The 14914-nt window shown below is 55.7% G+C and overlaps 1 protein-coding gene across 1 annotated transcript in view; it reads right to left on the bottom strand.

The window, feature by feature from the left end:
- Positions 1-3072: 3072 nt before the first annotated feature.
- LOC122470179 (MLX interacting protein) overlaps positions 3073-14914 on the bottom strand; it is a 61237-nt gene continuing 49395 nt past the window's right edge. The window contains exons 9-17 of the mRNA XM_043557510.1: positions 13710-14361; positions 13106-13227; positions 12832-12985; positions 11245-11369; positions 10708-10809; positions 10472-10599; positions 10103-10226; positions 8504-8633; positions 3073-7851 (exon numbers count right to left, since the gene is read on the bottom strand). Of these exons, the coding sequence (XP_043413445.1) occupies positions 7730-7851; positions 8504-8633; positions 10103-10226; positions 10472-10599; positions 10708-10809; positions 11245-11369; positions 12832-12985; positions 13106-13227; positions 13710-14361 (1659 nt within the window). The 3' untranslated portion in view covers positions 3073-7729. The remainder of the gene's footprint in view (positions 7852-8503; positions 8634-10102; positions 10227-10471; positions 10600-10707; positions 10810-11244; positions 11370-12831; positions 12986-13105; positions 13228-13709; positions 14362-14914) is intronic.

Below are 14914 nucleotides of genomic sequence, written 5' to 3' on the forward strand. Positions count from 1 at the left end.
GCTTGAACCCACAAACTGGGAGATCATGACCTGAGCCGAAGCCAGATGCTTAACCGACTGAGCCACCCAGGTGCCCTAGTGAAATGCTTTCAAATGTCAGTTAGAGATTGTTCTATTTGCAATCTAAATTACTAAAGCTGATGTTCTACATTAAACATGTAAGGGGTACCTGGGTGATTTAGTCAGTTAAGCATCCGACTCTGGACGTCAGCTCAGGTCATGATCTCACGGTTTGTGAGTTCAAGCCCTGAGCGGGCTCTGTGCTGACAGCACAGAGCCTGCTTGGGATCCTCTCTCTGCCTTTCCCCACTCACGCGAGCTCTCTCTCTTTCTCTGTCAAAAATAAGTAAATAAACACTAAAAAAAAGGAAAAAGTTAAACATGTTAAGGTCAACCACTTAACCTCAACATCTACATCAGCTTTACATCTGCACCTGCTGATGGTCCCCCTCCCCCTCTCCTGAATTCTCACCACGCCCGCATACCCCCACCTCTCTGATGCAAATGTGAGGAAAGGGCAGCTGGGTTGCTGGAATGCTGGAGGGCTCATTCAGCAGGTTACCTGTGCACCTGCTGTGCGACAGTTCTGTGCTAGGCACAGCAGTGACCATCAGCACCGGGTCCCTGTCCCCACTGGGCCTCAGGGCCTGTTAGGGAAGATAAATGATAATGACAAACTCAACAGGTGTCCTGAGCAGACACAGGGTGCTCTGAGGCCTGACTCCCTGCACGTGCTTCAGAAGACCTGAGGTCTCAGAAATGGGACTGGAAGAAAGAATGGGAATGAGCCAGGAGAAGGCATGGAGATGGGGGGAGGCTTGGGCAGAGGAAAGAAGCCTTGGAAAAACCTTAACAGTGAAACAACATGCAACGGAACATGGTACGTTCAAAGAACCGAAACGAGCGAAAATGAGGTGGGGAAAGTGAGCAGGGGCCAGAGGGGCAAGATGGGGCGGGGTGGGGGAAATAGACACCAGGGCTTGGCCCTCATCTGGAAGGCCCTGGATGGACTGAGCACAGGAGTGACGTGGCTGGACCTGGGCTTTTCCAAACTCACACTATGATGAAGACCACAAGACAGAGCAAGTGGGGCCCTGTTATGTGAACTGGTTGAGAAATAACGGCAACCTGGATCTGGTGACAGCAGCGGCGTGGAGCAAAGTGGGTAATGTATTTGGAAGAGATTTAAAAGATGAACTTGACCAGACTTGGCATTAGGAGAGGTGAGGGAGGGGAGGGGAGGGGAGGGGAAGGACAAGTCAAGGATAATCCTCCCCATTTGGTGGGTGGAGAGGCTATTTACAAGGTAAAAAATAAAATGATTCTTTAGACTTCTCTGATCCATGTGGCCTTAATACCTTGGCAACTACTTTGATTTCTTCTTCTATGAAATGGGAATAGCAACACCATCAGGTTGAGAACTATCCAGGGGCACGCATGCCCCATGGAGCCCAGAGCCTGATGCGAAAGAAGAAGTCTCTAGAACACTGGCCTCACTCCCTCTGCTCGCTCTGTCTCCCTTCTCCCAGTCTATCAAAACTTAACCCTCTTCTCCGAATTATGTCCCTAGCATTTTTTTTTTCTCAAAAGTCTACATTTATTTTGAGAGAACGAAGAGAGTGCAGGTGCACAAGAAAGGGAGGGGGCAGAGAGAGAGGGAGAGAGAATCCCAAGCAGGCTCCGTGCCAAGCCAGACTTGAGGCTGGATCTCATGACCATGAGATCATGACCTGAGCTGAAATCAAGACTCAGATGCTTAACTGACTGAGTCACCAGGCGCCCCGTCTCAAGCATCTTTCAAGATTCCACACATGACATGGAGCTGTGTTCAAAAACTTAAAAAGAGCAAAGCAGACACCTGTTGCTCAATGGAAATTGAGTTTCTTCAGCCCAGAGGAGTCTGAGAACCACTCACTTCTTTCTAGGGCCTCCTGTTCTCAAGACCTAAAATCTTGCTTTGTGTCACTGAGACTTTTTCTTTGGGGGAGGCATCAGGTTTGATCAGACAAGAGCCGGTGTATCAACCCACAGCATTTTAGTCAGAGATTCAGATCTGGGCCGTTTGGTGAGACAGGCTGGCAGCTCTGTACAGTAGGCCGCCCGCAAGAGGTAGCACGAGTTGGTTGGCTCACTGGGTCACCTTCCAGGCACAAGTGACTGCGGTGGGGGACGCAGGAAGATGGTATGGAAAAGAGAGAAGCTTCTAAATTAAACACAGATCATCAAAGTCTTCTCAGCACGGCAACGGGACATCTTTGCTGCTCAACTTCCCTGCATTTTCCACCTATGGTTTTGGGTCCATGGTCAGCAGGGAGACCACAGCTCCCTGGGGCCATCACCATGACTCAGAAGACTTTCAGCCCTGGGGCCAGTGTTAGCCATTCTGATGATGACCTATACTTTTTTTTTTTAATTTCTTTTTTTTAATGGTTGTTTATTTTTGAGAAAGAGAGAGAGATAGAGAGACAGAGCTCGAGAGGGGAAGGGCCAGAGAGACAGGGAGACCCAGAATCGGAAGCAGGCTCCAGGCTCCTAGCTGTCCGCACAGAGCCCGACGCAGGGCTCGAACTCACGAACCGCGAGGTCAGGACCTGAGACAAAGTCGGACGCTTAACCGACTGAGCCACCCAGGCACCCCGACTATACTAAGTACAGTGCTCCACGGGTGACCGCACACCCTGACGTGATTTTATGTGAACCTCACAACCACCCTGTTCAACAGCATGGGCCAGGTGCCATCTGCCCAGGTTCCCGATGGGGACATGGGCAGCTTGTACAAGCACCACTGAGCTCTGTCCACCTGGGAAAGGCCTGGAACACCAGGCCCTGGAGAGTTCATGGGAAGAATTGGTCATTTTGGGCTTCTGTCACGGGCCCTTACAGCAGCCTCTCTTCAGGAACCCCTGCCCACCTCGGGCCTCTCTTCTCGCCGCCAAGGCCTCCACCGTAGGCTGCACCCATCCCTCAAGGTTAGAATGAGTGAGCCCGTCTTGGCATCACTTTGTTCCCATCTCCCTGAATCATCTCTTCCATAGCCCAACAGAGTACCATTTAAGACCACATGTCACAGGCTTTTCAAAAAAATACAGCTTTTTATTGTCTTGGATGCAAATATAGTTTTAAAACTGCATTGTAGTGTTGAATACAGCTGGTGGAAACGTGCTTCTCAACAGCGGAGCATGAGGGGTGGTGTTCTGGATGGCACAGGCCTGAGGGAGCCTCTGATTAACAAGGCTCTTCTCCGGTTTTGTTTTTCAGACCACGAGAGGAAACTTCCTCCTAATGGAGCCCTGACACAATCACCAGAGCTCACAACAGAAAAAACGAGCCAGGTACACAATAAACTGAAACCTGGAAAAGAACATGGTGGCTCAGCCGTGGTGTTACAAAGTGAGTAGATGAATCCGGTTTCCTTTCGAGGGCTGTCCGAGAAGGTTCGGGTACAGAGAGAGCAGGGCGTTGTAGGGGACGGGCTGTGTTCAAGCTCCCTTGGGAGAGACACAGCCTGGAGTCATGTCTCCTGAGCCAGAGCCCTTCAGACCCTTCAACTGTAGGACGTAAACTCTATGGAAAAATGTGTCAGTGTCTCCTAACCTTCCAGAACCTCAAGCCTTGCGAGTAGCACACCTCTGTTCAGAAACCCAGAAAAGAATTCTTCAAATGAGCGATGCCCAGGGTTGACTATGGCACCAAAAGTCTGACTGGGAGAGGGAGGTGAATTTTGCTACATACTTGGGAAGGAATTTCACAAAAATAAAATTCCATTAAGTAAATGCACGCAGGCAGGCTTGTGCAAGCACATGCACACGCACATGCGCGCGCGCACACACACACACACACACACACACACGCACACACACAGAGTCAAAGCCAACATTCAACGTGAAAAGTTCCCTTTTCTTTTCTCAAAGGCTGATTTTCGCAAAACCCCCGACAAGGAAACAGAACCCCCGTGTGATGAGCCAGGAAAGCCAAGTCCTCGGAAGGAAAAGAAAATGGAGCAGCTGTGGATGTGCACGGTAGGTCCTAAGGCCTCTCCTTGATCCCGCAGCCTCTCCGATCAGACGGGTTCAAGGCCAAGGAGAATACTACTGAACGGTACAAACGTGTTGAGCGTCCAAGCTCTTCCACCCTCTAGCCCTACCCTCCTCTCCCTTTGTCCATGTTCAGACGTGGTGAGGATTCTCTTGAACGTACGAGGCACAGACCACGGCCCACGGCTGCCATGGTGCCCACATCTGGGCACCCAGCTCCCTCGACGAGACCACGACCGCAGGAACACTTGGCACAGCTAAATCCCGGCGAGCGGCGGGCGGGTGTCACCACTGGCAAAGTGCGTAATGGGAAGCAGGGTATCTCTAGGGAAAGGTACCTTCCCACCAGACAGAAATGACCGCGAGGGCCAGCTTGCACCCGGCGTGCAGGGCCGTGAGCAGCGGGGTAGAGACCGTTGAGGACGGCCCGGCCCCATGCAGATGCATGCTTCAGCTACACTGTGACAGCCTGTGAGCCTGGAAACCACAAACCCACTTCTCGTTCTTCTAGTTCTCGGGTCACTCACCACTGCACCCCCTCACCTGGGGTGAGACAAAGGGGGCCGGCACCACCGTGGGGTGCCATGCTCCCTCACAGTCTAGGTTCATCTTTCTATTGGCCAGAGCAGAAAAACCTTCAGGCCCAACCTCTAGCAAGGGGAAGGGGTCAGGTCACAAGGACAGGAAGCCGAGGAAGCCGGGTGCCCAAGACACGTGGGCGACCTCTCCTTGCAGAGGCTCCAGGAACAGGGCGGCGTTGGGGGTTCCTTCCTCCTGACAAGAGCCCGTGATGCCTGTTAACATCTCATCAACGCTAACGTCTGAGGCTGGGACCACTGCTCCAGTGTGAGAAAAACGGCTGGACGACGGCCAGGGTGCACGGGCTGAAGCATCCTGGGTGGATGAAGGGTGACTGCTGGTGCAGAACCACCTGAGGCCAGAGACGGAGGGACAGCCCGCCAAGTCTCAGAAAGCCCCACGGCGGCACCTGCCCTGTCCCTGCATGTCCCATTCATTGTGACAGAGCACGCAGCAGTGTGAAGGGAACTGATGGCACAGAAAGATTTCACAGAAATGCTTTTCAGATTTATGTGCCAGATGGGCTTTTTTCCCCCCCCCCTTTTCAGATTGTTTTTCTAATTCTCCAAAGTGTCAGCATTTTAATGTTTCTTTTCTGGGAGTAGAGGCAGGAGCAGGGGTGAAAATGAGCGTAAACAAAGCACAGCCCCATGGTCAGCATCCACTGGAGGCTGCTGGAAGAGTGGTCTCGCTGTCCCTGCACGCTGGCTGGGCCCCTCTGGCCATGTTCATTGAGCAAGACTCCAAAACAAGAAATGATTCTGGGACAAGAAACAATCGTGTCTGTGAGAAGAGATACAGCTTTGTGGCCCTACAGCCGTGGTAATTGTGAGCACCAAGAGAAATGGATTTAAGTAATTATCTCGAAACAAAAACATGCATCTAGTTAACAGTCTGCTAGGACACACACACACACACACACACACACACACACACACCTCAAAGTCTCACGTGACCAACAGCCTTAAATATTCAACAAAACAGAAACATGAACATCAATTCAGCAAAAGGGAGAGGAGGAGAGGTAGGCCAAAGAAGCAGGAGGCCAATTTTATATCCCAAGGAGTTAAAGAAAAAAAAAAAAAAAAGACTCCCAGCACGGGGTGCATGGAAGGCTGCTAATTCAGGAGAGGTCTTGGTGGGCCAAGCACTGTGGCCATCCACACGGTTTACAAAGGCACAGGAACTGTGGAAGGGACTGAGCTCACGACCCTCCACGAGCCCTCACAGCTGGGGACATCATGTGGTTTTCCTTTTGACCGTAATGAGTTCTTACCGTGGTGGTCTTCTCCCTTTTGAAGGGAGACTTCACGTTTGTCCTGGGGTGAAGGGCGAGTTCTCTTACCACCTCCCAGTGGATATTAAGGATTAGCCCAGCCTTGTGTGCTCACCCCTGAGGGAAGTGATCTGGAAGGCCTGTAAACACGTTTTTCCGCGGTAGGCTGAGGGATGCCGCCAGGCTGCTCTTCTGTGAAGCTGAAGCACAGACGAGGGAACAGGCGGCTGGTCGGTGACCCGCGGCAGCGACGGCGGCAGGGAGAGGACGCCCCTTCTGTTCTCCATCAGCTGAGGCTGAGGCAGGGCTGGCTGCCCCCGAGCGCCTTCGGCAGGTCTCCAGGAAGCAGTGGGAGCCTCCAAATGGACCCACCTTTCAGGAGGCAGCCCTCAGAGCCCCCGCAAAGCTTGCCCCAGGATTTCCGGCCTGCCCAGCACCGCCCAGGCTCCATCTCTGGCCGGGAGGACAGAGGTTGAATGGGAAGTTCACTGACCCTCCGAACTTCACAGCAGAACGTTAGAAGCACATTCTTTCAACAAGAAGGTACCCTGGGCTGGGCTTCCTGAGTGTTAGAGTGAGCGCCCGCCCTTCCATCCGCGGCTCCTCCGACAGGTACAGCAAGAGGACGGGCCTGGACGCCCCAGCTGCAGTTCCCACGTTTGGAAGCAGGCCATGGCCCCCGATATCCCTCCACCTTGATCAAATATGTGTAGCTCTTCACTGCCTGATCTGGAGGTGCCCAGAGACAGCTCGAAGGCTGGCTGCCCCAGAGTTCTGCCTGTCAACACTCAATTTCTTCCTCCAAACACGAGACAGGACAGACTTTGGGTGTGGTGACATCTTTGGTCCGAGAACTGTTACGGTTTGGGGCTCCTGGCTGAACAATCCGGCCAAGATGACCGGACCGATGACGGCACCCTGGAGTCTGGCCTTTCAGACGCTCCACCCTGGGGCTGTACGCATCCACGGAACACTGCTGGCTCACCCGAGGCTATGGCTTGGAAGCAAGCGGAGAACGAGGGCCATGCAGTGAGGCGATGCCCGAGGAGGCCCCACCCGAGTCCCTGCCACGGTTTCAAGTCAGCGACGTGTGGCCATCACAACACCAGGCAGAACGAAGTCACTCCCAGACCACAGTGCCGCCTGAGGGGGTTTCTAAGCCAGGGCGGCAGTTTTGCATTGCTCGTGCTTTCCTTCTTGTCCCGCGTGCATTCACACCCACCACTTGTGCACACGGGTTCTGAGGTTCCCTGGTGGCTCGTGCGGTGGGAGGCGGCCTACCGTGCGCAAGCCTGAGCAGCCGTCCAAACCTACTTACAAGGTCAGAGTCTGAGGGGGAAAGAGAGACGCCTTCCACCTGCCCCGTGGGCATGTCAGAGCGGCACAGGAGTCACTCGGAGCCGTCCGAGTACCCAGGGGTGACAGGAGCGAGTATCTCTAAGTCTGAGGACAGAACCGGAAAGGAACCCTTATGCCTCTTATAGCTCACAGGAGCAGGCCCTGCCCCTTCTGTCCCATCTACTCCCTGCACCGGCACCATGGGCCTGGCAGGCCGCCAGCAGGACAGGACTTTGTCTGGGTTGCCCGAGGGCAGGGGAGGTCACGACTGAGGTCGCTGAGTGAGAGTTCACAGCAAGGGGTTCCCAAAGATGGGCTATTGCTGTTGGCAGGACCCGAACCTGCTTCAGACCTGAGCACAGTGTTCTGAGCGGCCCGGTGGGCCAGTGGAGTTGGAGGGGGGCCCTGAGCTCCGCATCAGGAGAGGCATGGGGTGCAGCATCCTCTCCGCAGGCAGGAAAGAGCCTCGAGGCATCTTGCGCGGCCACGTGCCTGCTAGGCGCTAAGACTCCCCCGATCTCTTGCCAATTCTGGTGACAGCCTCTGCCGCCTGCTCCGGCAGCTGGGACGGGTCTGTCAGAATGGAGGTGGTGGTGCTCAGGTGCCGGAGGGTGTTCAGCACCGCTGGAAGAAAGGGGAAGGTTAGCCCAGGGACACAGGCACACACGGCAGCTCTGAGCCCGACGGATGGCACGCAAGGTGTTACACATACGACCCGTGTGGTAATAATTCTCATGCCCGCCAAAGCAGAGGCGCTGAGCTCACTGAGGGACGAATGCCAGCAAAGCCTCTCTGCCCCTAGGGTGACTCTCCGAATCACGCCTCCTATCCTGCAGACGGGCAGAGAATCCCAAGCCGTTCCTGTATGTCCACCTGTTTTCAAGTCACCCCTCTATAACCTCAACGTGTGGGCGTCGCCTTGTTAGTTACAAGAATTAAATCCGAAAACATCTGAAAGCACCCGAGACGGCCTGGTGAATGGCAGGTGCTCGGTAACCACGCAAGATGGACCTGAGCACGGTGACACCCAGGGATGGTAGGAAGCCAAGCAGAGGCGCCAGGGGCTCTGCCCCCGCCCTGCGGTTGGCACATTCCGGTTCGGGGCCTCCTACACAGCATCATCCCGCGCTCCCGGCCCTGCTGGAGCGGCTGCTCGCGGTGGAGCCTGGCCTGGCTACAGCGCTGTCTGCAGCGAAGGCCCGCCTCTCTCCGAGACTGTCGTGCAGGGGCTGGCAAGCCCCCGTGGCGCCTCGGCCCCCATGCAGCCCCTACTCACTTGGCCTGAGGACGGGCAGGGAGCAGTGCTGGTCCAGCCAGGACAGTGCCGTCCGGTGCAGGTCTTCCAGGCTGCTGGTGGACACCATCCCCTTGAAGGACTCAAACAGCGGCTTGATGATGATACTGAACTGCATTGCACGTGGGTTAAAGAAAACGTAAGCGAGGAGGAGGACCAGCAAACATGTAACCAAGAGTGGGGAGAATGAAGCCCAGCTACAGGCTTGCCCAGGAGCAATTCCCCCGGGGCGGGCAAGTGACTGCGCAGACAGTGGATGAGAGGCAGACATCTAGGTAGGTTAAGACGCACCCTTACATTCCCCTAAAATGTTCCCATCTAACTGTAACTGAGCAACAGGTTAATGACCACTGAGCAGGCCAGAGGCAGGGACTGAGAGGTTTGCTTGGTGTGGCACGGGGTCCTGGCACAACGACAGGAAAACCAACGGTCTTTATGTACACCGGCAAGAATAGGAGAGGCACGCCGCAGACCAAATGGGGGAAGCTGCCTGTCTAGAGATAGATGAGGCCTGTGTCTGGTGATAAACACACATGCTGGCTCTAAGTCACATTCCACATAGGTCTCCCAAACCATCCTAGGCAATCAGCTTAGTGAAGGCAATGAGCTCCATTTTCTCCTTGGTCTGAGCCATGAGTGCCTGCGGTCCAAGCCTCAGCCCAATGAGGAACGTGCCATTTTCCTAAAGAGGTTCTGGCCCATCCCAGCTGTCACCCAGCTCCATCAGTGATGAGGGCAGAGGGAGGCTGGGCCAGCCAGGCAAAGCAGAGGAAACAGAGCCGGTGTCTGTCACCTCTCCTCTCTTCAAAACCAGCTGTCAGAGTGCAAATAAAGCAGATAAAATCCTCTGCTCCCAAACAACTGTCTTCTCAGTGTGTCAGTAACAAGGTGGAGGCACGTGGCCAACCTCCCACGTGTACAGACCGTCTGAGGCAGAGATGTGGCTGGAAGGGTACAGACAAGGCAGGAGCTGTCCCCCAGAGGGGCCCTGCTGACATCTGGAAGCTGAGTGTGGGCGCGCCTTGGCCCCAGACAGACTCCAGCGCTCAGGTGCATGTGCCTCATGACAGCATCAGAGGCCACGTGGCCCAAACCCAGACAACAGCCTCGAGGGAGCTGGTTTCAAATCCTGACTGTGCCACTCAGTCGTTCGTGAGCCCTGGTTTCTCATCCATCACAGGGGCAGTACTCACCCTCCCTAAGTAAGTTACCCCAACGACTGAGACGGTTGCCAGGAGGTGTCAGATGAGACCCTAGCTCCTTCCTACAGGATTGCCTCTACAAGCGGCTTTAGCTCCTTGCAACCAAGTGTCTTTACTTCCCAGGCACCGAGAGAGCAAACCGGGCCTGTTCTGCCTCCCCAGGAAGCCGTGAGCCGGGACGGTCACCAACGACCGACTCCCTTCACGCCACGGCCCTGGCCAGGCCCCTCTCCCGAGGCGGAAGCCGGCACCGCCTGTTGGATGAGCCCAACGACAACCATTTATGTGGGTTTTTTCTAAAATCGCTGGGGTGTCAGTGTCTGTTGTTTCAGCCTACCCACAGCTGGGGGGTGGGAGAAGCAAGAAAACCCAAAGATACAATCCAGAACTTCCAATTCTGTAGGGTCCGGCTTTTCACATACTCGTCAAACATGTCTCTCATGTGATCGAACTGGCGCCGGGTGACAGGGACTCCTGTGGCGGGGAGCAGCTGCTGGCAGGAGCTGCAACAGGCAGAATCAGAGGCAGCTCAGAGAGGCTGGCGGTGAAGCTGGACCCGGGGCACCGAACAGGCAGGGCCGGCCCGCTGTCGGCCACGGCAGGCCTGAGGGGGGGGGGCCTCGGAAGGAGGAGGATGACAAAAACCCAGAGTGCTGCAACAGAGAGGCGGCTACGGGTGACGGGGCCTCTGTGACACGCACACAGGAGCGCAAGGCGCCAGCCCCGGGCCCCGCGTTCCCAGTCTCACATGATGGTGGTGTTGAGCTCCTCGATTTCCTCCCGCAGCCGCCGGGCTTCCTCCTGCATCTGGCTCCGCTCCTGCTGCAGCTTGGTGATGTACTCCACGGTCTTTTGCAGCGTGATGGCGTGGCTGGTCTGTGGGAGGGGCGGCGGGGTCAAAGCCGCAGCGGCCACGGCGACCCTGCCTGTCCGCCCGGCACCAAGGCCAATGAAGCGGCTCCCCACCCACCCAATGCCACTCACCAGCTTGGAATTATTAGAGATCAAACTGTTAAGGGTGTCAAAGCCCATCTTGATGTTGAAGCGCCTTTTCTGCTCAGCTGAAATATGCTTCATCTGCCGGTTCTGTTGGGGAATCAAAGGGTCACTGTGATGCGGTGCTCTGTAAGGCCACCTCCCCTCCCTGCAGAATGGAGCACCTCGGCAGGGGCCACGACTGCTGCTGGTCAGCACCTCCCAGTCACCCTCAGACCCCTCCTCCACGGACCCAGTTCCCAGCTGCGGCCTCCTGGCATATTACAGGGCTCGATGCTGATTCCGGGGCTCAGGCCTCACTGGTAGGTGGGGGAATGGGAAGAGGGGACCTGATCTCGAGGTTAAGGTAGCAAACGTCCAGGGTCCTGATGCTACACCCCAGCCTGGTGAGCACCAGCCAAGTGCGTGGTCCTCCTTTCCTCTGTGTCCCTAGTAAGGGACGCAGCTGCCCCAGTGGCCCCTTGATATTCTCCTTTCCTCCCCAACCCTCCAAGGAAATCAAGACCCGAGAGAGACCTGTGATACCTTTAGAGCAGCCACATTTTTGGGGTCTGCAGATTTCCCTGAGCAGTTGTTCTGGGGAGACTGGGGACTGGGGCTCTGCTCTGAAGCACATGGAGAGGCCTGCCCTGAGTTTGGGCAATCTCGACCTGAGAAGAACAGAGACTCCTCTTAGAACATGGCCGGCTACAGCAGCTGGAATGGTCCTCACCCATGAAAGGAACCCCTGCAAATCCCAAACCCTGGAAACCCATCCGGAACCTCCCACGGCGACCACAGAGCAAAAACGGGAGAAATGCTTGCCAACACCTCAAGGAGGGTTCTGTTAGGTATGGACAAGGCCTGAAGAAGGCTGGCTGGACATGGAGTGGGAACACGGTCTGAGCTTGACCAGCCACAGGTTTTGGGGGACACGGAGAGTTTTGAGGGGAGGTGTGACTGCTAACCCAACCTCCTAAAAAGCCACGTGGAGGCAACCTGGGGTTTCCGTAGCGTCTGTAAGGCTCTGGTTCTTACCCTGTGTGTCAAGTACCCAGGTACCTGTTTACTTTTGTTCTCTCAACGCTACATATATGTTCTCTTATACTTTCTTCAATCCTGCCTACTCCCACGCAAGCCATGTCCTGGTCACTGGCATCTCTCAGGAGTCCCTCTGAGCCCCTGGGGCTGCCCCACTCAGCGCACTCTTTTCCGTGGCACCGATCTCCCTGCGGTGCTCTCTCAGGCAGAACTCCCCCCGCGGCTCTGGCGCCCAGGGTTCTGTGCCTCAGAGGACAAGAGGCCTCCACCTGAGCCCTAACTTACATCACTGCAGGGGCCTCACAGTCTTTGTCTTTATCTTTCCGGACTGGAGGCCCTTGTTCCTCCAATCCTCCTTGGACAAGTCCCTGTACTGTCTGATCTCTGTAAGCAAAGATCTCTCCTCCTCGTGTCTTCCTGTTCAGAAAAGACAACCGTTTACACAGAGCTCCAGGAGCAGCCACGCCCTGCTTTTACTTAAGACAAGAAGGCACCTTTGGTCTCCCTCTCTGATGTGGCATCTGAAAGGAAGGAGCCTGGGTTCTGGTTCTACCCCCACCATGAGGGGCAGAGCCTCGGGCACATCGTTTACCCCTGGCTTCTCAGCTCTTCACGGGGCAAAATCAGTTCTACCCCGACCATCTGGCCAATGGAAGGCCCACGCTGTGGAAATGGGTTCAGCAGATGGGAGGTTCTTGAAAACTAAGGGACGGCTACATTGATGTGTAGACAAGGCTGGGTGGTTTCCGTTTTCTGGAAACTGCGGACAAGGACTCTTCGGTCCCTTTTCTGGATCAGAACAGGCAGCTCAGAGCCAGGCCTTTCTAAAGGAGTTCAGGGACGGTGGTCCCCCGAGTGCATCAGTTGCCAACACTGCACACGCTTGCCGCCTTTCTGCTGCTGTGGATGATCTGGCACAACGCCGAGCACTTCCTAGCCTGGGCCGCTATCGGGCTTGTAAAATGTCACTGCACATCCTGTGAGTCCAGCCCCAAACCTAGGGAAGCCCACAGGCGGTCTCCCTGACCCAGCAGTGGGAGCTCTCAGTTGGCCCACGAAGTCCCAACTGCTCCGGCTGGAGCACACACTCACTGGAACCCGTGGCAGAGGCCTGCTCGCCCTTCACCAGGGACTCTTGCACTGTGCCTGGAGAGAAGAGCCGAGAGACGGGGGCTGGCTGGCTGCTCGTGGGATGGCCAAGGTCTGTCACCAGGATGCCACTGTGGAACTCCGTGACTCCAGGAGCCTGAGTGACACAGGAGGGAGAGGTCACCCCCAACTATAGTCATGCTGGGTGAGGACCACCCAAGAACAGGGCCACACTGCGGTTATAAGGATGCCGAGGGTCTGTCCAGAGCCCTCTCACCCGGGCAATGGAGGCAGGCGTGAGGACCACATTGGACTGGGACACAGTAGAAGCCAACATCCCTTCTCTCTTCAGAGGGCCTGATGTCATAATCACTGCTTGAGGTTGTCCTGAAAAGGCAGCTGCCAGAACAAGAAGGTGAGGGTGGTGTCCCTGAGCCACGGGCGGCCTGGCTGGGCCCAGGCCCAGGCCCACTGCACAGTGCTCCCCAGGAGAAGCATGGCTCCTGTTGCTGCTCAGACATTGCTTTCCTCACCACAGGAAAGACAAGACCACAAGGGTACCTGACCTTTGTTTTGTAACTTCTCCTTGAAGGGGACAGATTATAGACCTATAGACCTAGGACGGATTATAGATCACCCGGACCATGCTTTTTCAAACTGGGTTGAGACTAACTTTAAAAGAGCAACAGAGGGTATACATAAGAGACTAGATCACACACATGCAGATCAGAACACTCCTTTCACGTCACTGTGTGTGTGTGTGTGTGTGTGTGTGTGTGTGTGTGTGCGTGCGTGTGTGTGACAAGTTTGCAAGCCTCGGGGACAGGGAAATATTCCTCAGGAAGGGGAGACCAGACTCTGGCTTCCCTCCACTGACTTACCTGAGGCGATGCAAGCATTCTTCAATACCAAGGACACGGGCTCAGGTTTGGGAGCAGGCACTATTTTGGGGGGCTGCTTGGGCCTCCCCCCAGTCAAGGAGACCGGTTTGGGTTGCACAAAAGTTAAACAGGGTTGAGAAGGCCCAGCGGTTGGAGGCCGGGTGACTGGAGGCAGTGCCAGGCCACAGGGTGACACCGAGGGGGTGGGATGGTGGGTGGTGATGACAAGGCCCTGGCTCTGGCTGAAGGTGGTGGCAGATGCATCGTGGGTGAGGGTGGCGGAGGCCGTGTGCGTGATGACGGAGGGTGACTTGCTGGCTCCAGCAAACTTCGGCTGTAGGAAGGCGGGTGGAGCCAGGGGGCTCAAGGCAGTGGCCGGGGGTGGGGCTAACGGCAGAGCAGGGGAAGCAGGCGCCGGGGCAGGGCTGGGAGACAGCAAGGGCATGGTGAACACTGGGAGGAAAGGCTGGGGGACACTCAGAGGCTGTGCAGAGGGACCGAAGTCTGTAGGCTGGATAAAGGGGTCTCCAGGTCGGGGAGCTCGATCGCAGCCCGGCCTATCCGTAGGGTCTAGGGTGGTGGCTGCAGGAGGCGAAATGAGGCCATCAGGGAGGTTCACGGTGGGGAGAGCAGGGGCTGGCAGGATGCTCTCCTGAGAAAGGAAGGACAAGTGCTGGATCACACAACTTGCCATCACTTCCCGGTACAACACACCACAAAGTCCAACAACGTGTGGTGGGCCCCTGAGCAGAACCTCCGGACAGAGGGACAAGGCGATGGTTCCCGTCCCCACAGCTGCTAACTGGGGGGAACGGAGCTGTGTCTCCCCAGGCATCTGCAGGGGTCTTGTTTCCATTAGGGACTAAATGATAACACAGAGCTCAGACAAAGCGACTGTCTGCACACAGTTGGCTCTAGGCCTGGGAGTATCTTGTTTCTGAAGTCCAGCAGGGGTCCCCCCAAAGTCCCTGCCATCTTCTGTTACAGAGCAGAGGCAGCCTGGATCACAGCTGCTCAGGGGTTCCCCCAGGACAGTTTCACGTATCAACTTCTAGAGGTCACCTCTTCCTAAAAGAGAAACGCTATAAGGAATCGATTGTCAGGATCTCAGTCTCTACAGAAGAACTTCTTCCCAGAACAGATGGAAGAAGATGGGGCCAGGTTTCTGGTGTCTAACTGGATACGGGTACCAGCCTGAGAGCCCC

The sequence above is a fragment of the Prionailurus bengalensis genome, chromosome D3 (assembly GCF_016509475.1).
Source record: "Prionailurus bengalensis isolate Pbe53 chromosome D3, Fcat_Pben_1.1_paternal_pri, whole genome shotgun sequence".
In the NCBI taxonomy this organism is placed as follows: domain Eukaryota; kingdom Metazoa; phylum Chordata; class Mammalia; order Carnivora; family Felidae; genus Prionailurus; species Prionailurus bengalensis.